This window comes from Melanerpes formicivorus, unplaced genomic scaffold, assembly GCF_026170545.1.
Source record: "Melanerpes formicivorus ecotype bairdi unplaced genomic scaffold, bMelFor1.0.p_v2 SCAF_47, whole genome shotgun sequence".
Taxonomy (NCBI): Eukaryota; Metazoa; Chordata; class Aves; order Piciformes; family Picidae; genus Melanerpes; species Melanerpes formicivorus.
Genome location: NW_027142399.1, coordinates 5,369,316 through 5,396,224, shown reverse-complemented (window position 1 = coordinate 5,396,224; position 26,909 = coordinate 5,369,316). Strand labels below are relative to the sequence as shown.

Genomic DNA, 26,909 nt, shown 5'->3' with positions numbered 1-26,909 from the left:
CACAAGGACTTCCCTGCTCCTGCTGGCCACACTCTTCCTGATGCAGGCCAGGATGCCCTTGGCATTCTTGGCCACCTGGGCACACTGCTGGCTCATGTACTGGACACAGTAACCTCACAATATAACCTCAACAGATGAGTTTTGCAACCCCACTACCTCCAAGAGCTCCTCAAACCCCACAGAAGAGAACAATCACTGCCTCTGCCACTCAGTACTGAGTTGCCACCATTGCTTTATTGATTTAAAATCACTGTGCTTTAAAAAAAGCAATTTAATACAGCACTGTTTTTACTCCTTCCCTGCACACAGCAGGGAGGAGTGATTGGAGGCAACAGAATCAAATGTTTCTGTGCAGAACCTCAGCTCCTGATGTTGGCTTCTGGACTGCAAAGGCTTCTTCGAGGTGAAGCACCAGTGTGTGGTGGGAAGGGGGAGAAGAAGCAGCAGTGGCTGCCTGAAGGGAGGTGTGCTGGGGAAAGGAGTGCTCCTAGATCCCCAAGAGGCAGCCAGCTCCTTGCTCACAAAGCCACTGCGCTCTGCAGGCGATTAGAGCTGCAGTTCTGGTGGCTACCTTGTCCCCAGAGGTGCAGTCAGCACACAGGAGAGCAGGTTTCTAAGCACAGCAGTGAGTTCCCTCCACCAAAAGATTTCACTGATGGAGAAGAGGCCTACGGCGATCGGCTGCACCTCTGCCTGGAGCTCCTGTTTCAGTCCTGACTCAGCAGAGATGACCAGCAGGCCTAGTGCTTCCCTTTCCAAGCAGCCCAGGAGCAAGATTTGGAGACAGAGGCTCCTATTGATGACTCTGATTTGTAGCTCCAGGCTGCACAATGCGAGCCCAGGAACAGCAGCTCTGCCAGGCACAGCGTGCAGCTGTGGCAGCCTGCGGTCGGCATCCAGCTGTGATCCCAGTCAATGTTAAGGCAGAAAGCCTCTGTCCACTGGGGTATCCCTGCCTCCCCTCCCAGGGAGAGGAGAAAAACAGACCAGGCTGTAGCAGAGGAAGGAACTGAAGGTTGGAAACTAGCTCCTGGCTTCAGGCCTGTAGCAGGTTCCTGGCCACTATCATCCGCATCACCTCATTGGTACCTGCAGCAGAATGAGAGAGTGATGGTAAGAGATGGTTCAATTCCAACCCTCACAAAGACAAAAGGAGTCCTACCCCTGATCAGCACAGCAAACCTCTTCCCACCACTGGAGAGAGCAAAAGACAGCCAAGAGATGGTTCAATTCTACCCCTAGTAAAAGCAAACAGAATCCTACCCCTGGTTAGCACAGAAAACCTCTTCCCAACAGTTGAGAGAGCAAAAGACAGGCAAGAGATGGTCCAGTGCTAACCCTAATAAAAGCAAACAGAATCCTACCCCTGGTTAGCACAGAAAACCTCTTCCCAGCACTTGAAAGAGAAACAGACAGGCAAGACATGGTCCAATTCTACCCCTAGTAAAAGCAAACAGAATCCTACCCCTGATCAGCACAGAAAACCTCTTCCCACCACTTGAGAGAGCAAAAGACAAGCTAGAGATGGTCCAGTGCTAACCCTAATAAAGGCAAACAGAATCCTACCCCTAGTTAGCACAGCAAACCTCTTCCCACCACTGGAGAGAGCAAAAGACAGCCAAGAGATGGTTCAATTCTACCCCTAATAAAGGCAAAAGGAATCCTACCCTTGATCAGCACAGCAAACCTCTTCCCAGCACTTGAGAGAGCAAAACACAGCCAAGAGCTGGTCCAATTCTACCCCTAATAAAAGCAAACAGGATCCTACCCCTGATCAGCACAGAAAACCTCTTCCCACCACTTGAAAGAGAAAAGACAGGTAAGAGATGGTTCAATTCTACCCCTAATAAAGGCAAAAGGAATCCTACCCCTGGTTAGCACAGAAAAACTCTTCCCAGCTCTTGAAAGATAAACAGACAGCCAAGAGCTGGTCCAATTCTACCCCTAGTAAAAGCAAACAGAATCCTACCCCTGACCAGCACAGCAAACCTCTTCCCACCAGCTGAGGTAGCATTTCAGAGGTGTTGGGCCAAAATACAGCTGCCCAAGTGGCAGCACATTGCTCAGGAAAGGCTGCAGGGAGATAGATGCTGGTGCTTTTTATTTGGCCATTGAGAAGGTGCAGGCAGCAGGAGTCAAGCAGAACTGGATACAGACCAACACCTGAGTGCTCTGCTTTGGTATTTAACACATGCACAACACAGAGGCAGAAAGGCTGCAGAGCCACTGGGTATGGAGAGGTGTCTCTCCCTTCTCAGGTACCTAGGATGTATGTAGGTGAAGGGATTTCAAAGGAGGGAAAACAAATGGCTAGGAGGCTGAACTGAGACCAATAAAGGGCAGACACTGTGAGATCAAACTGGACAGAGGCACCACTAACATAGTATCATAGTATTACAGTATCATAGTATCAGTCAGGGTTGGAAGGGACCACAAGGATCAGCCAGTTCCAACCCCCCTGCCATGGGCAGGGACACCCCACACTAGATCAGCCTGGCCACAGCCTCAGCCAGCCTGGCTGCAAACACCTCCAGGGCTGGGGCCCCAACCACCTCCCTGCACAACCCATTCCAGGGCTTCACCACTCTCATGGGGAAGAACTTCCTCCTCCCCTCCAGCCTGAATCTCCCCACCTCCAGCTTCATTCCATTCCCCCTAGTCCTACCTGAGATCCTGAGCAGTCCCTCCCCAGCCTTCCTGTAGGCTCCCTTCAGATCCTGGAAGGCCACAATGAGGTCACCTGGGAGCCTTCTCTTCTCCAACATGGCTGCTGGAGATCTGCCCCTGCTGCATGGCTCTTAAGATGCAGTCACTGCTGCCACACACTGAGAGCTCTGGGCCAGGGGATTCACACACAGCACCCAGGGACACCCTGTGCTCAGAGCAAAACAGGATTCTGCCACCCAAGAGTCAGAGTTATGTGGGGAGGTGGTGGCCTCTGGAGGGCCTGTTCTCTCTCCTGGCCTCTGTGCCCAGTCACTGGCAGTGAGAATGTCTTTTACCTTCCAGGATCTGGTGCACTCTGATGTCTCTCACAAACTGCTGCACAGCATAATCCTTCAGGTAGCCGTAGCCCCCATGCATCTGTAGAGCCTGGTTGCAGATCTGAGGAGACAACATCAGTGGTGAAGGGACATGCATGGTGTCAAGGACAAGTCAGTGACAGCAGCTTGGTAAGACCCTGGGCTCTGGGGTTTTTTTTCCTGGGCATCCCAATCTCCATGCAGCAGTACAGGTTAGGGGTTGAGCTGCTGGAAAGCAGCTCCATGGAGAAGGACATTCTGGGCCTGGTGCACAGTTAAGTTCTCCATGAGACAGCAATGTGCCCTGGTGGCCAAGAAGGCCAAGGGTCTCCAGGGGGACATGATGAAGGGTGTGGCCAGCAGGTCGAGTGAGGTTCTCCTCCCTTCCACTCTGCCCTGGTGAGACCACATCTGGAGTATTGGGTCCAGTTCTGGGCTCCCCAGTTCAAGAGGGACAGGAATATGCTGGAGAGGGTCCAAGAGAGGCTATGAGGATGCTGCAGAGACTGGAACCTGTGTGATGAGGAAAGGCTGAGAGACCTGGGGTTGTTTAGCCTGGAGAAGAGAAGGCTGAGAGGAGATCTTATTAATGTCTATAAATGCCTGAAGGGTGGGGGGCAACAAGGGGCCAGGCTCTTTTTGGTGATATCCTGTGACAGGACAAGGAGCAATGGACACAAACAGGAACCCAGGGAGCTCCACCTCAACAGGAGGAGAAACTTCTTTGCTGTGAGGGTGCTGGAGCCCTGGAGCAGGCTGCCCAGAGAGGTTGTGGAGTCTCCTACTGTTGAGACTTTCAAGCCCCATCTGGATGTGTTCCTGTGTGACCTGCCCTGGGTGATCCTGCTTTGGCAGGGTGGGGTTGGACTGGATGATCTCTGGAGGTCTCTTCCAACCTCTACCATTTCATCTCTTAGCAAAGCATGGGGTGAGAGCAGGGTGCCCTCAGTGCCCATCAGTCCTGCTCTCGGGGCTCTCACATTACCCAAGGGCTGTTTCACACTGCTGCTGCATTGATGTGAAGACAAGCAGGTGGAAGTGCCCAGGAAACACTCTGCTCAAGCAAAGCCAAGTTTTGCTGCATTTCCATGGGGCTGCTGAGAGCAAAACCACACCATCAGATCACCATCTAGTGGTCAGACCGGCCGGGAACCTGCCCAGGGATCTGGTTTGTGCTGAAAGAGGACTTCATGTGCCCACCATCTGCCAGCTTGGGACATAAACACAGCAGCAGAAACGCAGAGTGCTGAGAAAACACAGCAGCTTCTTCCCCATGAGGGTGGTGAGAGCCTGGCACAGGTTGCCCAGGGAGGTGGTGGAAGCCTCATGCCTGGAGGTATCACAGTCTCATAAAGGTTGGAAGAGACCTCGAGGATCATCGAGTCCAAGCTGTCACAGGGGCTTTGATTCCAGAGGGTGATCAAACTCTGTCTTTGGCTGGGAGATGGATTGATGAAATATATCCTCTTGCAGTGCTGGTGGGCAGCAAGTGCTCCATGGGGCTGCAATGGGCCCTGGGGGCCAAGAGGGCAAATGGCAACCTGGAGTGCATCAGGAAGAGTGTGGCCAGCAGGGCTAGGGAGGTTCTCCTCCTCCTCTGCTCTGCCCTGGTGAGACCACACCTGGAATACTGTGTCCAGTTATGGACTTCTCAGCTCAAGAGAGACAGGGAGCTGCTGGAGAGAGTCCAATAGAGGCTATGAGGATGATGAGGGGACTGGAGCATCTCTCTTGTGAAGAAAGACTGAGAGCCCTGGGGCTGTTTAGTCTGGAGAAGGGAAGGCTGAGAGGGATCTGATCAATGTCCATAAACATCTGAGGGATGGATATCAAGATGAAGGTGCCAGGCTCTTTTCAGTGGTGCCCAGGGAAGAAAGGCTGGAACCCAGGCAGTGAGGAGAAACTTCTCTGGTGTGTGGCTGCTGGAGGTCTGGAGCAGGCTGCCCAGAGAGGCTGTGGAGGCTCCTGCTCTGGAGCCTTTCAAGACCCAGCTGGATGTATCACAGTGTTACCAAGGTTGGAAGAGACCTCAAAGATCATCAAGTCCAAGCTGTCACCACAGACCTCAGGACTAAACCATGGCTCCAAGTGCCACATCCAATCCCCTCTTGAACACCTCCAGGGATGGGGACTCCACCACCTCCCTGGGCAGCACATCCCAATGGCCAACAACTCTCTCTGGGAAGAACTTTTCTCCTCACCTCCAGCCTAAACCTCCCCTGGTGCAGCTTGAGACTGTGTCCCCTTGTCCTGGTGCTGGTTGCTAGAGAGAAGAGACCAACCCCCACCTGGCTACAGCCACCTTTCAAGTAGTTGTAGAGGGCAATGAGGTCTCCCCTGAGCCTCCTCTTCTCCAGGCTAAGCAACCCCAGCTCCCTCAGCCTCTCCTCACAGGGCTGTGCTCCAGACCCCTCCCCAGCCTCCTTGCCCTTCTCTGGACACCTTCAAGTGTCTTGATGTTTGCAGCCAGGCTGTGAGCAACCTGCTGTGGTGTGAGGTGTCCCTGCCCATGGCAGGGGGGCTGGAACTGGCTGGGCCTTGAGGTCCCTTCCAAGCCTAACAATGCTATGATTCTAAGTGGCACTGATCTAGGAAGTGTCAAGGTGCTGTTCTCCTTTTCCTTTCTTTCCCCCCACTCTTGCTTTGCCTTTCCAGGGGCATTTTATGGTAACCTCTTTCTCAATGGGCTAGGGAAGTCCTCATCTGCTCCTTAGGAGTGATCAGCCTGTAACTTGCATATTATCCTTGGGAAACAAGAATGCTCTGCTCCCTCTCCTGTCCTGTCTCCTTGCATGGTCCCCTAGACAGCAGTGTAGAAAGCACTGAGGCCTGAGCTGTGGAGGGGCTGATCCTGCAGCCTCTAGGGAGTGCAGAATGGTACTGTAAAACAACCTGAGGTCCTGAAGTGAGGGTTCTGAGTCTGGGATGCTACCAGGTCAAACCTCTTTCTGACATCCTGGGTAGCAAGAGAGGTTTCCAAGCTGAGTTTCCAGCAGGAGCAGGGGGAGGTGATTCTGCCCCTCTGTTCTGCTCTTCTGAGACCCAACCTGCAGTACTGCATCCAGTTCTGCTGCCCCCAGCACAAGGACACAGAACTGTTGGAGAGGGTCCAGAGGAAGCCACAAGGATGATCAGAGGGCTGGAAAACCTCTCCTACGGGGACAGGCTGGGAGAGTTGGGGCTGTTCAGCCTGGAGAAGGGAAGGCTCCAGGGAGACCTTAGAGCAGCCTTCCAGTACCTGTAAGGGCTCCAGGGGAGCTGGGGAGGGACTTTGGACAAGGATTGGGAGGGACAGGATGAGGAACAATAGCTTTGAGCTGGAAAAGGGGAGATTGAGACTGGAAATGAGGAGAAATTCTTGAGAGGGAGGCTGGGGAGAGCCTGGCACAGGTTGCCCAGGGAGGCTGTGGATGGCCCCAGCCGGGAGGTGTTCAAGGCCAGGCTGGATGAGGCCTTGAGCAAGCTGTGCTGGTGTGAGGTGTCCCTGCCCATGGCAGGGGGTTGGAACTGGATGAGCTTTGAGGTCCCTTCCAACCCAACCCATTCTATGACTCCATGAATCAAGGCATGGGCTTCACTTCAGAAGATGGAAGTGACATCCACGCCCGGAGCCACCACGCAGACCCTCCCCTCCACAGCAGCCTTTGATACCAGAGCCCTCCGTCCCCTATACTCTAGATCCAGGTCCCTTCCAACCCAAACCCCTCTGTGAATCCAGGAATCTCTGAACCTACCCCAAAGCACTCATCAGTAGCAAAGAGCTTGGCCATGGAGCAGAGCACAGCTGCGTCCTCCCTGCCCTCCTGCAGCGCCCTCGCCGCCTGCCGCACCAGCAGCCGCGCCGCCACCAGCCGCGTCGCCATCTCCGCCAGCCTGAACTGCAGGTACTGCCAGCAGGCAGCACGGGGGGGGGGAAAGGTGAGGTCAGCATCCTTGGAAAGCCTGGAGCACAGCCCCACCACCCTGATCAGCCAGCAGCAGAGCCCTGGAGAGGTTACCTGATTGTTAGCGAGGGGCTCTCCAAACTGTTTGCGCACGGTGAGGTGCTCCTGAGCCAGCAGAACGCAGGCGTGAGCGGCGCCCAGCGAGCAGGAAGCTGGTGGGAAAAGCCAAGGACACAGCACAGGAGGCTAATGCAGATGGGTGACAAGATGACCCTGCTCTCCTCCCCTGGCCCTGCCTTACCAATGTTGATCCTGCCTCCGTTCAGTCCCTTCATGGCAATGTTGAAGCCCTGCCCTTCAGCTCCCAGCCGGTTGGCAACGGGAACAGCGCAGTCCTCAAAGATCACAGCCCGAGTTGGCTGGGAATTCCAGCCCACCTGGGGAGAAAGGGCAGCTGCCAGAGAGCCTGAGCACACCTCCACCTCAGTGAGCTCCTTCCAGAGAGCCTGAGGAACAGCACACCTCCAGCTCAGTGAGATCCTTACAGAGTGCCTGAGGAGCAGCACACCTCCAGCTCAGTGAGCCCCTGACAGAGTGCCTGAGGAGCAGCACACCTCCAGCTCAGTGAGCCCCTGACAGAGTGCCTGAGGAGCAGCACACCTCCAGCTCAGTGAGCTCCTTCCAGAGAGCCTGAGGAGCAGCACACCTCCAGCTCAGTGAGCTCCTTCCAGAGAGCCTGAGGAGCAGCACACCTCCAGCTCAGTGAGCTCCTTCCAGAGAGCCTGAGGAGCAGCACACCTCCAGCTCAGTGAGCTCCTTCCAGAGAGCCTGAGGAGCAGCACACCTCCAGCTCAGTGAGCTCCTTCCAGAGAGCCTGAGGAGCAGCACACCTCCAGCTCAGTGAGCTCCTTCCAGAGAGCCTGAGGAGCAGCACACCTCCAGCTCAGTGAGCTCCTGCCAGAGAGCCTGAGGAGCAGCACACCTCCAGCTCAGTGAGCTCCTTCCAGAGAGCCTGAGGAGCAGCACACCTCCAGCTCAGTGAGCTCCTTCCAGAGTGCCTGAGGAGCAGCACACCTCCAGCTCAGTGAGCTCCTTCCAGAGAGCCTGAGGAGCAGCACACCTCCAGCTCAGTGAGCTCCTTCCAGAGAGCCTGAGGAGCAGCACACCTCCAGCTCAATGAGCTCCTGCCAGAGTGCCTGAGGAGCAGCACACCTCCAGCTCAGTGAGCTCCTTACAGAGAGCCTGAGGAGCAGCACACCTCCAGCTCAGTGAGCTCCTTCCAGAGAGCCTGAGGAGCAGCACACCTCCAGCTCAGTGAGCTCCTGCCAGAGAGCCTGAGGAGCAGCACACCTCCAGCTCAGTGAGCTCCTTCCAGAGAGCCTGAGGAGCAGCACACCTCCAGCTCAGTGAGCTCCTGCCAGAGAGCCTGAGGAGCAGCACACCTCCAGCTCAGTGAGCTCCTTCCAGAGAGCCTGAGGAGCAGCACACCTCCAGCTCAGTGAGCTCCTTCCAGAGAGCCTGAGGAGCAGCACACCTCCAGCTCAATGAGCTCCTACCAGAGTGCCTGAGGAGCAGCACACCTCCAGCTCAGTGAGCTCCTTCCAGAGAGCCTGAGGAGCAGCACACCTCCAGCTCAATGAGCTCCTACCAGAGTGCCTGAGGAGCAGCACACCTCCAGCTCAGTGAGCTCCTTCCAGAGTGCCTGAGGAGCAGCACACCTCCAGCTCAATGAGCTCCTTCCAGAGAGCCTGAGGAGCAGCACACCTCCAGCTCAATGAGCTCCTACCAGAGTGCCTGAGCAGCAGCACACCTCCAGCTCAGTGAGCTCCTTCCAGAGTGCCTGAGGAGCAGCACACCTCCAGCTCAGTGAGCTCCTGCCAGAGTGCCTGAGGAGCAGCACACCTCCAGCTCAGTGAGCTCCTTCCAGAGAGCCTGAGGAGCAGCACACCTCCAGCTCAATGAGCTCCTACCAGAGTGCCTGAGGAGCAGCACAGCTCCAGCTCAGTGAGCTCCTGCCAGAGTGCCTGAGGAGCAGCACACCTCCAGCTCAATGAGCTCCTGCCAGAGAGCCTGAGGAGCAGCACACCTCCAGCTCAATGAGCTCCTTCCAGAGAGCCTGAGGAGCAGCACACCTCCAGCTCAATGAGCTCCTACCAGAGTGCCTGAGCAGCAGCACACCTCCAGCTCAGTGAGCTCCTTCCAGAGTGCCTGAGGAGCAGCACACCTCCAGCTCAGTGAGCTCCTGCCAGAGTGCCTGAGGAGCAGCACACCTCCAGCTCAGTGAGCTCCTTCCAGAGAGCCTGAGGAGCAGCACACCTCCAGCTCAATGAGCTCCTACCAGAGTGCCTGAGGAGCAGCACAGCTCCAGCTCAGTGAGCTCCTGCCAGAGTGCCTGAGGAGCAGCACACCTCCAGCTCAATGAGCTCCTGCCAGAGAGCCTGAGGAGCAGCACACTACCAGCCCCCAGCAGAGAACTTCCCAGCCTGCTCTCAGCCCCTCAGGCTCATTGCCAACTGCCCCAGAGCATCTGTGGTTAACATGGTTTGGCCTGAATGTGCTGAGCTGGAAACTGCAATGAATGTATCTGAGAAGAGGAATCCAGCAAACCCTTCCTGATGTGAAAACCCTTCAGTCACCAAAGAGATGGATATTGATCACACTTCACCAAAGCTGGACTTGGCTTGGACATAACCCACCAGGCTGGGACTCTGGGGCCATCATGAAGGCACAGATGAGCCCATCTCTGCCCTGTACTTCCCTCAAGCACACACAAAGTGAAAAGCAACCCTCATACCTTCTTCTCTTTCTTGCCAAAGCTGAGCCCTGGTGTCCCCTTCTCCAGCACCAGGCAGGAGATGCCCTTGGGGCCTGGGCCTCCCGTGCGACACATGACCACGTACACATCAGTGTCACCTCCTCCACTGATGAAGGCCTGCAGAAGGACATGAGAAGGCTTTTGTCTGCTAACCCTGAGCCTGCAGAAGCAGCTGGGGTACAAAGATGGAGAAGCAAAGACCCCACAGCCAGAAAATATTGAGGCACCCCACTGTACTAAGCTCTGGTGAATGCCCCGAGGTCCTGCCCTGGGAGAATGCAGAGATAAGGAGAGAGCAGGAAATGGACAAGGTGGGGAGACCCAGACCCCCTTGTGCAGGCAGTGCCAGGCAGCAGCTTTAAGATGAGCAAAGAGGTACCTTGGAGCCATTCAGGATGTAGGTGTCCCCTTTCCTCTCAGCTGAGGTCAGCAGGGAAGCTGCATCACTCCCACTTCCTGTAGGAAGGTAAAGAAGCAGCCAGTGAAGCAGCAGCTCCAGAGCCTGCAAACGCTCCCAGGGGTCACACCCCAGGCTCAAGCATCCCAGCAACCTTTATCTTCCTGTCCCCACATCCTGCTGATTGCCCAAATGAAGGAACTTTCCACCTCCAACTCTGTGCAATGCTCCTGCCCAGCTAAGCCATGCTAGGACTGAGGGGAAGGAGAAGGTGTCTTGGTGGAGGATGCTCACCTGGCTCAGTCAGGCAGTAAGAAGCAAACTTTTCCATGCTACAGAGCGATGGGCAGAACTTGTGCCTCTGTTCCTCATTGCCAAAGGTGTCTATCATCCAAACACACATGCTGGAGCAGGAGAGAAGGAGCAGCAGTGTGAACACAGCCCTGGGAGGAAGCTGGGTCATACAAGAACACCCCTGGCACAGCAGAACGAAGCTCCATGGGGTTCAGTCACAAGCACTGAGGCTTGAAATCCCTGAATCATTAAATGGTTTGGGTTGGAAGGGACCTCAAAGATCATCTTGTTCCAAGCCATGGGCAGGGACACCTTTCACTGGACCATGTTACTCAAGGCCTTGTCCAACCTGACCTTGAACACCTCCAGGCAGGAGGCATCCACAACCTCCCTGGGGAACCTGTTCCAGAGTCTCCCCAGCCTCACTCTCAACAATTTCTTCCTCATCTCCAATCTCAGTCTCCCCTCTTCCAGCTCAAAGCCATTGTTCCTCATCCTGGCACTCCCAGTCACAGAATCACAGTATCACCAAGGTTGGAAGAGACCTCAAAGATCATCAAGTCCAACCTGGCACCACAGACCTCATGTCCAAAGTCCCTCCCCAGCTCTCCTGGAGCCCCTTCAAGTACTGGAAGGCTGCTCTAAGGTCTCCCTGGAGCCTTCTCTTCTCCAGGCTGCACAACCCCAACTCTCTCAGCCTGGCCCCATAGGAGAGGTTCTCAGCTCTCTGATCACCTTTGTGGCCTCCCCTCCACCCTCTCCAACAGTTCCACATCCTGCTTGTGCTGTGGGCACCAGAACTGGAGGCAGTGCTGCACCTCAGAACAGAACAAAGCTGGAAGGAAGAAGCTCCCCTTCCACTCAGCACAGAGGAGCAGCAGGTTCCTCCTTCCCAGCCTCAGCATGCCCCTCAGCACTAAGCCCTACTGCCATCAGAAAGCCAGCCCTGCAAGAGGAGGCATCCTGGAGGATGGAGGCACTGCAGCCCTGCACGCAGAGCAAGGCCAGCACTGAACATGTCTGTGCAGGCAGCACTGGGCACAGCCATCAGCTGCTGCCTTTGGCTGCCCCAGCATGACCACAGCACAAAGGCCTTCCCAGCATGTTGCTATTTATAGCCACCTTACATGGCAGAACAGGGAACACAATCCAGAGCTTAATCCTGCCATGCATGCCACAAAGCTCAAGTTACTTCTTGGGGGCACTTTAGGTTTAGTAGCCTGTCTGCTTACTGCCATCAAGAGATGCTCCCAGGGATGTGTCTGCTCAGAGACCCAAATGTGACCAAGAACAGCAGCAGGAGAGCTGCCTCCAGATAAATTTAGAGCCCTCAGACCATCCCTGCTTCTCAGCCAGGCTGCCACATAGAATCACAGAAGTGTCAGGGTTGGAAGGGACCTCAAGGATCATCCAGTTCCAACCCCCCTGCCATGGGCAGGGACACCTCACACCACAGCAGGTTGCTCACAGCCACCTCCAGCCTGGCTGCAAACACCTCCAGGCAGGAGGCTTCCACCACCTCTCTGGGCAGCCTGTGCCAGGCTCTCACCACCCTCATGGGGAACAACTTCTTCCTCACAGCCAATCTCAATCCACCCATTTCTATTTTGTTTCCATTCCCCTCAGTCCTATCCCTCCCTCACACCCTCAAAAGTCCCTCCCCAGCCTTCTTGTAGCCCCCTTCAGATACTAGAAGGTCTCCTCAGAGCCTTCTCTTCTCCAGACTGAACAGCCCCAACTCCCTCAGTCTGTCCTCACAGGAGAGGAGCTCCAGCCCTCTGCTCATCCTCCTGGCCCTTCTCTGGACATGCTTCAGCACCTCCAGATCCTTCCTGAGGATCCAGAGGCTCCAGAACTGGATGCAGTACTCCAGCTGTGGTCTCACCAGAGCAGAGCAGAAGGGCAGAATCCCCTCCCTGGCCCTGCTGGCCACACTTCTCTTGCTGCAGCCCAGGCTCTGCTTGGCTCTCTGGGCTGCAAGTGCTCACTGCTGGCTCATGTTGAGTTTCTCATCCACCAGCACCCTCAAGTCCTTTCCTGGCTCTCAAGCCAGTCCCTGCCCAGCCTTTAATAGTGCTTGGGATTGCCCTGACCCAGCTGCAGGGCCTTGCAACTTGGTCTTGTTGAACCTCCTGAGGTCGTCATGGGCCCAGCCCTGCAGCCTGTCCAGGTCCCTCTGGCTGGACCCCTCCCCTCCAGCGTGCCTGCTGCACCACACAGCTTGGTGCTCCACACATCCAGTGCTCCAGAGCCACACTCACTTGTGGATGCTCATGTAAGCAGTGGTGCTGGTACAGCCTGTGGATAAAGCTTCAAAGATGATGGAGGTGTCGAGCCGTGACAACCCCGAGCCCCCCACGTCTGGTCTCACATAGATGCCACCGAAGCCCAGCTGGGCTGCCCTCCTCATGGTCTCCACAGGGAATATTTCCTGTGGGGACAAGGAACAGTCAGGATGAACTCAGTCCTGGTATTCAAACTCTCCTTTCTGGTATAGCTGGGCCACCAAGCCCAGTCCCAAACACCCCAGAGCTGAAGCTAACTGGGTGGGTTAAAGAGGTGACAGCTACCTAGACCAAGGTTCCTACCACCTTCAGGAGTGAACTCCAGGGTGTCAGAGCGAACAGCCTGGCTTGGGAAGCTGCAAGGGATTGCTGATGGCTCCCACCCAAAGCACAGCAGCAGAATCACAGAGTGTTAGGGGCTGGAAGGGACCTAGAAAGATCATCTAGTCCAACCCCCCTGCCAGAGCAGGATCACCTATACCATATCACACAGGGGAGCAGCTTCAAAGGCAGTCTCCACAGATGCCATCACAGCACCAAGAAGCAGGAACCCCTCTGATGAGACCCAAGGCCCCTCACACCCTAAGGGCAGTGCCACCCTTCTGAGGCTGCCATACCTTTTGGTCCCACTCAGCCATGTGAGGAGCCATCTCCTTGGCAGCAAAATCAAAGGCAACCTTTTGGAACTCCTTCTGCTCCTCAGTCAGGCCAGTGGATGCTGGAAAAGCAGCAAGAGATCTTAGTGCACGCCTGGCGTGGCAAAGCAAGAGCTGCCACATCTTCTGTACCCCAAAGAGCTGCTGAGAGGGGTTGGAAGTGACCTCTGGAGGCCATCAAGTCCAACCCCCAGGCCAAGGCAGGGTCCCCAAGAGCAGGTCACACAGGAACACATCCTGGCAGGTTTTGGAAGCCACCAGAGATGGGACGTCCTTAACTCACACGAGCAGCTCAGAGAGCACTTCTCTGTTCCCTGGGGCCATCGTGAACCGTGCTGCCCGGGGGTGGTGGGCTCTGGGAGGGGGCTCTCTTGAGACCAAACCAACCCAAGGTCCCAGCTGTCTCTGCTCAGCCCTCAGGACCGAGCGAAGGTCAGCACAGCCCCTGGCAGCCGTCAGTATCACAGTATCATAGAATCAGTCAGGGTTGGAAGGGACCACAAGGATCAGCCAGTTCCAACCCCCCTGCCGTGGACAGGGACACCCCACACTAGATCAGCCTGGCCACAGCCTCATCCAGCCTGGCCTTAAACCCCTCCAGGGCTGGGGCCCCAACCACCTCCCGTAGCACAGTGCTGCAGACACAGGACACAGCGCTGGGGCGTCCGAGCGCTGCCATCTCTCTGGGACATACTCCGTGCCTCAGCCCCAGGCTTGCCGACCCCTGGCGCTCCGGCAGAGGTCTCGGGAAGGCGCTTCCCGTGCGGGGGGCACCGCCGGGGCCTGCCGCCCTGCTTGGCGCAGGAGCTGGAGCAGAAGCAGGAGCAGGAGCAGAGGCAGGAGCAGGAGCAGGGCCACCCCGCTGCTGCGCCCCGCGGTCACCGACTCGCCCGCAGCCTACCCGCGGCGCCGCCGCCTCCCCACCCCCGGGCAGCGCTGGCGGCGGCTCCCCGCGGCCGGGCGGGCCGGCGGAGGGGCCGAGGCTCGCCGCCCCGTTCTGCCGGCGGCCGCGGAGCCTTACGGTCGATGCAGGAGGCGATGCCCCGCCGCGGCGGCGACAGCAGCAGCCGGGCAGCGAGGCGGGGAGCCGCTCGCCAGGCCATGGCGGGGCCGGGCGGCAGCGGGCGGCAGGCGGCAGGCAGCGGGGGGCAGGCAGGCAGGCGGCGGGCAGCAGGGCAGGCTGGGAGCTGTAGTCCTGCCCGGCGCGGTGGCTGCGGGGAAGGCGGCGAGGGCTGAGCCTCGGCTTTGCATAACGGGCACCGCTTCCGAGCGGGCGGGACGGCGGCGCCGCGCTTCCTCCTGCCGCTGCCCGGCCCCGGCACAGGCGGCAGCAGCATCCCGCCGCACGGCCCCGCTCCCGCTCCCGCTCCCGCTCCGCGGCGGCCACAGCCGGTGAGGGGCAGCCGGGGCTGGATGGGAGGGAAGGAGGGAGGGAGGGGAGCTGGAAAAGTTGATGCCAGCCGCCCCGGCCGGAGGAGGCCAGCTCCGAGGCAGAGAACTTGCGCAGGGCTGCTGGCTGAAGGGGGCAGGGGCAGGGGCAGGGCAGGCATCTCGCTGCCCTTCCCGAAGGGGCTCTGCACGCCCCAGCCCTGCCGGCAGCAAGCGGAGCCGGAGCCCGCGGTGCCAGGCTGGGCTGGGCTGGGCTGGGCTGGGCTGCGAGGCGAGCGGTGCCCTTCCTTCGAAGGCACGGCTGCCCTCGCACGGCAGAGAGAGGCCAGGCTTCGGCCAGGCACCGTCGGGACCTTTCCTTCCCCAGGGCTGCGGGGCAGAGCAGCCGGTGGTGGTGTCCAGCAGCGCGGGTGTGGAGGGCCCTGCTGCCTCCAGCTCACCACGGGTGTGGTCCTCGGCCGGTGCCAGCGTTCGCACTGATAGAGGAAATGGCTGAGCCGAAGGCAGGACACCGATTTACTCTCCGCTTAGCCGTGCAGCTTTCGCTGCTCCTCTCTTTCGTCACCTCTCCTGAACGAGCAGCACTCCTCTCTTTTCTCCTCTCGTTCAGCAGGTGCTCCTCGGGGAGGAGAAGATAATTCAAAGAGAGCAGAGATGCCTTGGCCGAGCAGGAAGAGAGACAAAGGAGCAGCAGCAGGTCTGTGCTGGCATCCTGACTGATTTAGCCTCGCTCACGGGATCCAAGCTGTAGTGAAAGTACAGACAGTCACCTTAACTGCCTGCCTCTCAAAGCCACATGTCTGACAGGCAGCATTTCCTCTGTCTAACAGCCTGGGCAGCCATGTGTGGCCCAGACAAGGCTGCCAGCTGTACCCCAGGGGCAGTGAGGTATTCTCAGCACGATGTGGTTAAGAACTACAACTCATGAAGAGCTTTCACATCCTCTAGGTGGCCAGCCAAAGGACACCCAGGGTAGTGGCAGGAAGCTGATGTGAGACCATCTGTAAAGCAACCCCAAAAGACCCCCTGCTCTGGCAGGGGGGTTGGACTAGATGACCTTTCCAGGTCCCTTCCAGCCCCTGAAATTGTGTGGTTCTGTGGACAAAAAGCCTTGCACTTGAGGCAGCATTACATGGGGTTCAAGGTGTGAGATGAGTATCAAGTCCAGAGGAGGGTCACAAAGATTGTCCAAGGGCTGGAGCACCTCTGCTATGAGGATGGGCTGAGGGAGCTGGGAGTGTTCAGCCTGGAGAAGAGAAGGCTCCTGGGAGACCTTACAGCAGCCTTCCAGTACCTGAGGGGATCCTATGGCAAGGCTTCAGAGGGACTTACCAGAAGGGTGTCCAGCAATAGGACAAGGGGGGATGGCTTGAAGCTGAGGGAGAGCAGGGTTAGGCTGGATCTTCAGTACCAGGGTGGTAAGACTCTGGAATGGGCTGACCAGGGAGGCTGTGGATGCCTCCTCCTTGAGGGTGTTCAAGGCCAGGCTGGATGGAACCTTGAGCAGCTGAGTCTAGCTGAGAGGTGTCCCCCATGGCAGGGGGGTTGGAGTAGATGATCTCTGAGGCCCATTCCAACCTAAGCCATTCTATGTCTGTGCCACTCATCTGCTTAACTGACTGCAGCACATCACCACCTCCTCACCCTTTAATCACTTCATATTAACTCTTGGGGTTGGTTTTTTGCTGTCTTGAGTGGGGATCTAAACCCCTCCCTGGAGAGGAAGCACAGTGGAGGCTTCATCAAAGCCCTCCAGCTACTGCAGTGGTTTAAATCTCTTCCTTTGCTGATCAGTTTTCCTCTTACTCACTGGGTTCCCCTCCATCCACTTTGGTGCCTGCAGTCAAACACCCATATGTGGAACCAGCCTGGCCAGCTGAGAAGTGTTTCAGCAGCAGTTTCATAGTTTCATAGTTTCATTCAGGGTTGGAAGGGACCACAAGGATCATCCAGTTCCAACCCCCCTGCCATGGGCAGGGACACCCCACACTAGATCAGCCTGGCCACAGCCTCAGCCAGCCTGGCTGCAAACACCTCCAGGGCTGGGGCCTCAACCACCTCCCTGCACAACCCATTCCAGGGCTTCACCACTCTCATGGGGAAGAACTTCCTCCTCCCCTCCAGCCTCAATCTCCCCACCTCCAGCTTCATTCCATTCCCCCTAGTCCTATCACTCCCTGAGATCCTGAGCAGTCCCTCCCCAGCCTTCTTGGAGCCCCCTTCAGATCCTGGAAGGCCACAATGAGGTCACCTGGGAGCCTTCTCTTCTCCAGACTGAACAGCCCCAACTCCTTCAGTCTGTCCTCACAGCAGAGCAGCTCCAGCCCTCTGCTCATCCTCCTGGCCCTTCTCTGGACACCTTCCAGCACCTCCAGATCCCTCTTGTCATAGGGGCTCCAGAAGTGGAGGCAGTACTCCAGGTGGGGTCTCCCCAGAGCTGAGCAGAGGGGGAGAATCACCTCCCTTGCCCTGCTGGCCACACTTCTCCTGCTGCAGCCCAGGCTCTGGTTGGCTTTCTGGGCTGCAAGTGCACACTGAGAGCTCCTGGTGAGCTTCTCCTCCCCCAGCACCCCCAAGGCTCTCTCCTCAGGGCTGCTTTCCAGCCAGTCCCTGCCCAGCCTGCATTTGTGCCTGGGATTGCCTGCACCCAGCTGCAGGACCCTGCCCTTGGTCTTGTTGAACCTCCTGAGGTTGGCTTGTGCCCACCTCTCCAGCCTGTCCAGCTCCCTCTGGATGGATCCCTTCCCTCCAGCTGTCTGCTGCACCACACAGCTTGGTGTCATCAGCAACCCTGCTGAGGGTGCACTCAGTGCCACTGTCCATGGCACCCACAGAGATGTTGAACAAGCCTGGTCCCAGGACTGATCCCTGAGGGACTCTGCTTGTCCCTGGCCTCCCCTGGGACATGGAGCCATGGACAGCCACTCTTTGGGTGCAGCCATCAAGCCAGTTCCTTATCCATCCAGTGGTCACCCATCACACCCATGTGTCACCAGTCTGGAGACCAGGATGTGGTGGGGACAGTGTCGAAGGCTTTGCTCAGGTCCAGGTAAATGACATCAGTTGCTCTCCCCTCATCTATTAATTTTGTCACCTGCTCATAGTTCTTAGCAGGCTCAAAGTGTGGTCCAGCTGAGAAGTGTTTCAGCAGCAGTTCTTAGCAGGCTCAAAGTGTGGTCCAGCTGAGAAGTGTTTCAGCAGCAGTTCTTAGCAGGCTCAGAGTGTGGTCCAGCTGAGTGTGGTTGGGGGTGTTTTAATTGTTTCTTTTAAGATAAAAAAGAGCCTGATGCTAAAATGGCCAAAACTGAGGAGGAGGCTTCGGATAAGGAGGAAGAAGAGAAGTCCACGAAACCTCCAGCAACCTCCAAGTCAGGATGGAAGAACTGGAAGAAGGCAAAGGAGTCTGACTCTGGTGGGGAGGAAAGCAAGATCACATATTGCCACTGGCTGCTGAAGTCAGAACCAGAGAGCAGGCTGGAGAAAGGAGTGGATGTGAAAGTAAGCACCAAAACCTTCCTCACTCAAGGTACAGCAGCAGCTCCTCCAGGGGCCAGGGCATCAGTGCCTGGCTGCTGAGGTACAGGGTCAGACAGCTCAGACTGTGTGCAGTATTAACACACTTGTGCTTTTACTTCTCAAAACCCTCCTTCTGAGTTGTAAACCTGCCCTGGTGGCCAGGAAGGCCAATGGCAGCCTGGGGTGGATTAGAAGGGGTGTGGTGAGTAGGTATAAAGAGGTTCTCCCCCTCCCATTCTGCCCTGTTGAGGCTGCAGCTGGAATATTGTGTCCAGTTCTGGGCCCCTCAGTTCAAGAAGGGCCTCAGGGATCTGCTTGAGGGAGTCCAGCACAGCCATCAAGCTGCTGCAGGGCAGTGGAGCATCTCTCTGTGGGGACAGCTGAGGGAGCTGGGGCTTAGAGCAGAGGAGCCTGAGGGCTGCCTTCGTTGCTGGGGATGAAGATGTGCAGGGCAGTGTGGGGAGGATGGAGCCAGGCTCTGCCCAGGGACGTCCCAGGACAGGCCAAGGGGCACTGGGGGCAAGCTGGAGCAGGGGAGGTGCCAGGGGAACAGGAGGGAAAACTTTGTGAGGGTGCTGGAGCCCTGGAGCAGGCTGCCCAGAGAGGTTGGGGAGCCTCCTCTGGAGACTTTCCAGCCCCACCTGGATGTGTTCCTGTGTGAGCTGCCCTGGGTGACCCTGCTCTGGCAGGGGGGTTGGAGTGGGTGCTCTCTGGGGGTCCCTTCCATCCTGTGAAGGAGAAGGCCATTATGTTGTTCTCTGCCAGGGGGTTTGGTACTTGAGTAAGAGGGGGAGTCAGGTGCTGAGGAGGCTCAGCTGTTGACAGCAGGGGCAGCATCTATTGCAGACTGTGCCCTTACACTGCTGCACTGCTCCTCCTTTGTGAAGGCTTTTCTCTGGTCCCTGTGGGAGCAAAAGGAAGATGGTGTCAAGCTTGTGCTAGAACCCAAGGAGCTCCTAGGAACAAATGCTGAGGCAAAATGCAGACAATAAAGGCCAGGCCACCTCCTGAACTTCACCTGCATTTCCCTTCCATTTGGCAGTTCAGCATTGATGACTTGAAAGCCCAGCCCAATCAGACAACCTTTTGGGATGGAGTAAGGAACTATCAGGTAAGGAGCACGTGGCAGAGATGGGAGATGCTGAGCTAGCAATGGAGAAGGAGGTGCTGTCCCCACAGCTAACTCATTGCCTTTGCCTGGAGCATCTCCTTCTGCCTGGTTTTCCAGTTGCATTTGGATGGGAGTCAGAGCACCAGGCCAGGCTGGATGTGGCTCTGGGTAACCTGATCTAGTGGGAGGTGTCCCTTCCCAGGGCAGGGGGTTGGAACTGGATGATCCTTGAGGTCCCTTCCAAGCCTGACAAGTCTGTGAGTCAGTGAGTCTAAATTCCTGCTTAATTGTGTCTAGGTCAAGTCAGGTTGAGGCTGGGTAATGTTCTGTCAAGTCACCCAGGTGTTCTTTAGCTGCCACCAGCCTGTATTTCCCTTGGCACCCTTCAGCAAGTCTGTACTTACCCAGGCACTGAGCCCTGTCAGTCTACAGCTTTCCATTCCAGGCTCCCAGTCCACACTGGCTTCCCTCCCATGTGTGATCCCCTCTGTTGCCTGGCTGCTGGCAGCTAAGTGAAGTCTTCTGCTGCCTCTGAAGGAGTGAGGTGAAGCTGTTGAATTCACACACACCTTAGCATCATAGAATCACAGCGCTGTCAGGGCTGGAAGGGAGCTCAAGGCTCAGCCAGCCCCAACCCCCCTGCCATGGGCAGGGACACCTCACACCACAGCAGGTTGCTCACAGCCACCTCCAGCCTGGCTGCAAACACCTCCAGGCAGGAGGCTTCCACCACCTCCCTGGGCAGCCTGGGCCAGGCTCTTGCCACCCTCATGGGGAAGAACTTCTTCCTCACAGCCAATCTCAATCTCCCCACTGCTAGTTTTGCTCCATCCCCCCCAAGTCCTATCCCTCCCTGACACCCTCCAAAGTCCCTCCCCAGCTTGCTTGCAGCCCCCTGCAGACACTGGAAGGCCACCAGAAGGTCTCCTGGGAGCCTTCTCCTCTCCAGCCTGCACAACCCCAACTCTCTCAGGCTGTCTCCATAGCAGAGCAGCTCCAACCCTCTGCTCCTCCTCCTGGCCCTGCTCTGGACAGCTTCCAGCACCTTCTAACCCAACAGGATCTTGCTCCTTACCCTTAGTTTGTGTCACTGCAGCAGGAAACATCTGTATGACAGCTGTAGGAAACCTTAACCTGAGTAGCTCTAAGCACTTTGCTTGTTAGTTCTTGTTCCTAGCTGCTGGTGGTGAAACCCCAAGAGCTTGATACAAAGAGCTCAGAGTCTCCTTTTGACACCTGACAGGCAAGGAATTTCCTGAGAGCCATGAAGCTTGGGCAGCAGGCCTTCTTCTACCACAGCAACTGTAAAGAGCCTGGCATTGTTGGCATTGTCAAGGTGAGTGCCTTCATCTCCTCCTGTGTGTGATAACTGATACCTTACCAAATTGCTCCTGGGCCCTACTCCTGTCTCAGCACCAAAGCAGTGCAAGAGTTGCTCAGGCAGAGCAGCAAAGGAGCCTGGGCTCATTGGTGCCTATCACAGCAGGGCTGGCTCAGGTGCCACAGAGGCTGACAGCACTGGGACAGGCTGCCCAGGGAGGGAGGTGGTGGAGTCCCCATCCCTGGAGGGCTTCAGGAATCATAGAATCATAGAATCAATAAGGTTGGAAGAGACTTCAAAGATCATCAAGTCCAACCTGTCACCCAACACCTCCTGACTACTAAACCATGGCACCATGGTGCCATGGGATAGGGATGGGGACTCCACCACCTCCCTGGGCAGCACATTCCAAGGGCTAACAGCTCTCTCTGGGAAGAGCTTTCTCCTCAACACCATAATTAACTTCATGAAGTGCAGAGAGGTGGATTAGAATAGAATGAACCAGGTTGGAAGAGACCTTCAAGATCACCAAGTCCAACCTCTCACCCAACACCACCTAATCAACTAACCCATGGCACCAAGCACCAAGTCTCCTCTTGAACACCTCCAGGGATGGGGACTCCACCACCTCCCTGGGCAGCACATTCCAAGGGCTAACAACTCTCTCTGGGAAGAACTCTCCTCACCTTCAGTCTAAACTTCCCCTGGCACAGCTTGAGACTGTGTCCTCTTGTTCTGGTGCTGCTGGTGCTTGTTCTGGGACAAGAGACCAATCCCCTCCTGGCTGCTGTGGCCATGGCACTTGGGGCCATACTTTAGTGGCCATGGTGTGGTTGGGCTGCTGGTTGGACTGGATGGTCTTAGAGGCCCTCTGCCTGGCTTGCAGTGCTGCCTGTGCTCCTTCACACTGCCTCCAAGAAGGTGATGCTGCTTCCCCAGCAGCCTTGCTGCTCTGCAGTGCTTGGACCCAAGGCACATAAAGGAAGGGAATCAATCTCTCACCATCAGAGTGGAGCTCAGGGAAAGCCAGGCTGGGGGTTTGCAGCAGGAGTGTTCCTTGTGTCCACTCCCAGCTTGCTGAAGGATGTTTCATGCCCTTGGCTGGCTGTGCTTTCCAGCTGACTGTCTCCCATTCCTCTCCCCTTCTGCTTCAGGTTGTAAAGGAGGCATACCCTGACCACACCCAGTTTGATGAGAAGGATCCTCACTATGATGCCACCAGCAGGAAAGAGAACCCCAAATGGTCCATGGTAAGGTAGCAAACCAAACCAAACTGTTTCAGGCTCTGGCTGCAAGCCCAGTGAAGCTAGAAGCCTCCTGCCATCATATTCCACATCTTAAGCTTCTGGCCTGCCTGCCTGCCCTTTTCTCTTTCAGGCAGGTGTTCAAACAAGGCTTGGATGTGGCACTTGGAGCCATGGTTTAGTTGTCAGGAGGTGGTAGGGATTAGGTGCTAGGTTGGATTTGATCTCTGAGGTCTTTTCCAACCTGCTTGACTCTGTGGTTCCAAGGGAAAAGCCAGGCCTGATTGTTCCCTCTGCCTTTCCCCCCTGTTTCTTCCAGAAGCCCCCCAAAATGTGTCTCCCCTAACTTCCCACATCTTGCTTGGATGCAGAGCTGCCCTCCATGCAGGGCAGAATTGCAGGTTGGGAAAGGGAAGGAACACCTCTGAGTACCACTGATGGCTGTGCAGCCTTGTTTGCAGCTGTTCTGAGGCACAGCAAATTACAGGGGAGTGACTCTGCAGGGGCTGGCTGCATCCCACAGCTTAATCCTGCACTGTCAGTGCCAAGGGGAATGTGTGTTGCTAGTGCACAGGGCAGGGAGTCATGCAAACAAATCACCTGCCAGCATAGCTGGGAGTTCTTTTAGCCTGCAGCAAGCAAAAGCTTCCAAACCATTCTGGGGCAGAGCAAGTCAGCCACCAGCTGCACTTCATAGGATCACAGACTTGGAAGGGTTGGAAGGGACCTCAAGAAGCCCTATGAGGAGAGGCTGAGGGGGCTGGGGTTGCTTAGCCTGGAGAAGAGGAGGCTCAGGGGAGACCTTCTTGCTCTCTGCAGCTCCCTGAAGGGAGGTTGTAGCCAGGTGGGGGTTGGTCTCTTCTCCCAGGCAGCCAGCAGCAGAACAAGAGGACACAGTCTCAAGCTGTGCCAGGGGAGGTTCAGGCTGGAGGTGAGGAAGAAATTCTTCCCAGGATGAGGAATTGGCCATTGGGATGTGCTGCCCAGGGAGGTGGTGGAGTCCCCAACCCTGGAGGTGTTCAAAAATGGATTGGATGGGTAGGGTAGGGTAGGATAGGATGGGATGGGATGGGATAGGGTAGGGTAGGACAGGGTAGGATAGGATGGGATGGGGTAGGATAGGATGGGATAGGATAGGATAGGATAGGATAGGATAAACCAGGGTGGAAAAGACCTTTGAGATCATCAAGTCCAACCTATCACCCAACACCATCTAATCAACTAAACCACAGCACCAAGCTCCCCATCAAGTCTCTTCCTAAACACCTCCAGTGATGGTGACTCCACCATAGCACCTGGGGCCATGGTTTAGTAGTCAGGAGGTGCTGGGTGCCAGGTTGGACCTGATGATCTCTGAGGCCTTTCCCAAGCTCACTGATTCAGTGATCATCCAGTTGCAACCCCCCTGCCGTGGGCAGGGACACCTCCCACTAGATCAGGTGGCTGTATTCTCTATCCTCTCACACACACACACACACACACACCCCCCCCAGTCTTCTGGAGGCCAGCTCCTTCTCCAGCCATGCTCCCTGGCTCCCCCTCCCGTCCCAGGTGGATGTGCAGTTCGTGCGGATGACGAAGCGGTTCCTGCCCCTCTCCGAGCTGAAGGCTCTCCACCTGGCGCACAAGGCAGAGGGAGGGCCCCTCAAGGACATGATGCTCTTCACCAGGCAGCGCCTCTCCATCCAGCCACTCACACAAGGTGAGAACCTCCTTCCTCTGCGCTGCTTAGGCCACACCTGGAGTCCTGGGTCCAGTTCTGGGCCCCTCAGGTCAAAAGGACATTGAGAAACTTGAAGGTGTGCAGAGAAGGGCAACAAAGATGGGGAGGGGTCTGGAGCACAGCCCTGTGAGGAGAGGCTGAGGGAGCTGGGGTTGCTTAGCCTGGAGGAGGCTCAGGGGAGACCTTCTTGCTCTCTGCAACTGCCTGAAGGGAGGTTGTAGCCAGGTGGGGGTTGGTCTCTTTTCCCAGGCAGCCAGCACCAGAACAAGAGGACACAGTCTCAAGCTGTGCCAGGGGAGGTTTAGGCTGGAGGTGAGGAAGAAATGCTACAGAGAGAGAGAGAGATTGGCCATTGGGATGTGCTGCCCAGGGAGGTGGTGGAGTCACCATCACTGGAGGTGTTTAGGAAGAGACTGGATGGGGTGCTTGGTGCCATGGGTTAGTTGATCAGATGGTATTGGGTGCTAGGTTGGACTTGATGATCTTGAAGGTCTTTTCCAACCTGATTAATTCCATTCCATTCTATCCTATCCTATCCTGCCCTACCCTTCCCTACCCTATCCTACCCTTCCCTACCCTATCCTACCCTTCCCTACCCTATCCTACCCTTCCCTATCCTACCCTTCCCTACCCTATCCTACCCTTCCCTACTGCCCTACCCCCTGAGAGGCAACCCTCAACTCCCAGAGCTTACCCCACTGACAGCACTGCATCCCAGTTCTGGGCCCCCCAGCCCAAGAGGGACAGGAAACTGGTGGAGAGGTCCAGAGAAGGCTACAGAGATGATCAGAGGGATGGAAAACCTCCCCTGTGGGGACAGGCTGGGAGAGTTGGGGCTGTGCAGCCTGGAGATGGCTCCAGGGAGATCTTAGAGCAGCCTTCCAGTAGCTGAAGGGCTCCAGGAGAGCTGGGGAGGGGCTTTGGACAAGGGCTGGGAGTGCCAGGATGAGGAACAATGGCTTTGAGCTGGGAGAGAGGAGATTGAGACTGGAGATGAGGAAGAAATTGTTGAGAGTGAGGCTGGGGAGACTCTGGCACAGGCTGCCCAGGGAGGCTGTGGCTGTCCCCTGCCTGGAGGTGTTCCAGGCCAGGCTGGATGAGGCCTTGAGCAGCCTGTGCTGGTGGGAGGTGTCCCTGCCCATGGCAGGGGGTTGGAACTGGCTGAGCTTTAAGCTCCCTTCCAACCCAAACCATTCAATGATTCTATGAATCTCTGAGCTTGGAAGTTCCACTTAGAGCTTTTCCTTCCTTCCCTTCCCAATGCAGAGGAGTTTGATTTTATATTGAGCCTGGAAGAGGAAAAGCCCCAATGAGAAACTGAGAGCAGCACAGCTTCTCCCCAGCCTGCTGATGCCTCCTGCCTAGCCCAGCTGTAACCCTCACATCCCCTGGCTGAATCACAGCAACCAGACCCTGCCTGCACACACCCTGGAGCCCTTCTCCTGACACAACTTAGTTCTGCTTCTTTTTAAATAAAGCCTTTTGGAATCACTTCCAGCCTTCAGTTCTTCACAGGGGGAAGACCTGCATTTGACCTCTTCCTGAAGAGCCAAACAGCTTCCTTCTCCCTGAGGATGCTTACTGCAGGACCCAGGGGCTGCAGAGGGATGGGTTTGTGCAGAAAGGTGTCACTAAGCAAGGAAATGGAGATCTAGACACTGGCACAGGCTGCCCAGGGAGGCTGTGGATGTCCCCTCCCTGGAGGTGTTCAGGTTGGGTGAGGCCTTGAGGGAAGTTGGAAGTAGATGGCCTCTAAGTCCCTTTCAACCTAAACACTCTGAAGCCTGAGCAAGCTGGGCTGGTGGGAGGTGTCCATCCCCATGGCAGGGGGGTGGAACTAGATGGCCTCTAAGTCCCTTCCAACCTAAAGCATTCCATGAAGCCTGAGCAAGCTGGGCTGGTGGGAGGTGTCCATCCCCATGGCAGGGAGGTGGAACTAGATGGCCTCTAAGATCCCTTCCAACCTAAACACTCCCTGAAGCTTGAGCAACCTGGGCTGGTGGGAAGTGTCCGTGCCCATGGCAGGGGGGTGGAATTAGATGGCTTCTAAGGTCCCTTCCAACCTACAGCACTCCCTGAAGCCTGAGCAAGCTGGGCTGGTGGGAGGTGTCCATCCCCATGGCAGGGGTCTGGAACTAGATGGCCTCTAAGGTCCCTTCCAACCTACAGCACTCCCTGAAGCCTGAGCAAGCTGGGCTGGTGGGAGGTGTCCATGCCCATGGCAGGGGTCTGGAACTAGATGGCCTCTAAGGTCCCTTCCAACCTACAGCACTCCCTGAAGCTCTCCATCCTCTGCCCACACCCTGCACAGCAGATCACAGTTAGCTTCCTGCAGGCACAACCCTTCCCATCAAGGGAAATGGGGGGGGAAATACAGCTGAGTTTTCAGCTCTGTTGGGACCTCCACCTTCCAAGCAGTGCCAGAACTTATGAAGACCAAGGGTCTCTCAAAGGAGAGCAAAAGACAAACTTCAATGAGCACCTTTGGAGGGGCTGCACAGGATGGCACTGAACAAAAAGGGGAGGAGGGGGGAAAGAAAACCCCAACCAACCAACCCCAAAGCAACAACACAACCAGACCCAGGCCAGGCCAGGCAACAGAAACCATAGCAGACAAACTCATGCACAGCATTTGACAGCCAGGGCTGGCTCTTTTTAATTGAAGAGACAAACTCCCCCTCCACCACCCCCCAGACCTCCCCCACCCCACCCCACCCCCGGGTTTTAAAATACAGCCATTGAAAAGACAACGAATTAAGAAACATGTAAACACAGCAGAGGCTTAATTACAGGTTGCACTGCTTGGTTTAGGGCTTGCACACTCCCCCTCCCCACCCCCTGCCCACCACCCCCCGGCTGACTCTGCCCGGGAGAGAGGATGAGATCCAAGTAGTGAAGAGAAAGCCTCCCAGCTGGGGGCCACAGCTGCTGGAGGGCTCTCTGCCCCTCCCCGTGCTCATGAAATGCTCTCCCCAAGTACCTTGTCCTGGAGTGACCTCAGGCTTCGGCTGCTCGCTGGGGACGGCCAGGGAGGGCCCTGCCGGCTGGCAGGGGGAGTGGAAATGGAGGCTTCCCCCACAAAGTCTGGTTGCACAAGGAGGGCACACAGGAGAGGAGAGGAGGGCACACGGGAGAGGAGGGTACAGAGGAGAGGAGGGTACAGAGGAGAGGAGGGCACACGGGACAGGAGGGCACACGGGAAGGCACACAGGAGAGGAGAGCACAGAGGAGAGGAGAGCACAGAGGAGAGG

General features: G+C 56.6%; 2 protein-coding genes across 3 annotated transcripts; one reads left to right on the top strand and one right to left on the bottom strand.

Annotated features, from left to right (window-relative positions):
* Positions 1 to 215: 215 nt before the first annotated feature.
* ACAD8 (acyl-CoA dehydrogenase family member 8) lies at positions 216 to 14,507 on the bottom strand. Its single transcript, XM_068160070.1, has 11 exons — positions 14,376 to 14,507; positions 13,316 to 13,416; positions 12,675 to 12,844; positions 10,414 to 10,523; positions 10,102 to 10,178; positions 9,702 to 9,839; positions 7,209 to 7,344; positions 7,022 to 7,119; positions 6,758 to 6,910; positions 3,003 to 3,105; positions 216 to 1,089 (listed from the first exon to the last, which is right to left on the bottom strand). The coding sequence occupies exons 1-11, from the start codon at positions 14,455 to 14,457 to the stop codon at positions 1,037 to 1,039; spliced, it is 1,221 nt and encodes a 406-aa protein (XP_068016171.1). The 5' UTR covers positions 14,458 to 14,507; the 3' UTR covers positions 216 to 1,036.
* An 81-nt stretch (positions 14,508 to 14,588) lies between these two features.
* On the top strand, positions 14,589 to 25,150 carry THYN1 (thymocyte nuclear protein 1). 2 transcript variants are annotated; one of them, XM_068160073.1, is made up of 8 exons: positions 14,589 to 14,746; positions 15,357 to 15,440; positions 18,015 to 18,241; positions 19,302 to 19,370; positions 20,614 to 20,706; positions 21,846 to 21,941; positions 23,487 to 23,637; positions 24,925 to 25,150. In XM_068160073.1, the coding sequence occupies exons 2-8, from the start codon at positions 15,398 to 15,400 to the stop codon at positions 24,969 to 24,971; spliced, it is 726 nt and encodes a 241-aa protein (XP_068016174.1). In that variant the 5' UTR covers positions 14,589 to 14,746; positions 15,357 to 15,397; the 3' UTR covers positions 24,972 to 25,150. The 2 variants fall into 2 exon arrangements, with proteins under 2 accessions (XP_068016174.1, XP_068016172.1); XM_068160071.1 differs by having other exon boundaries at positions 15,354 to 15,440.
* The last annotated feature ends 1,759 nt before the right edge of the window (positions 25,151 to 26,909 follow it).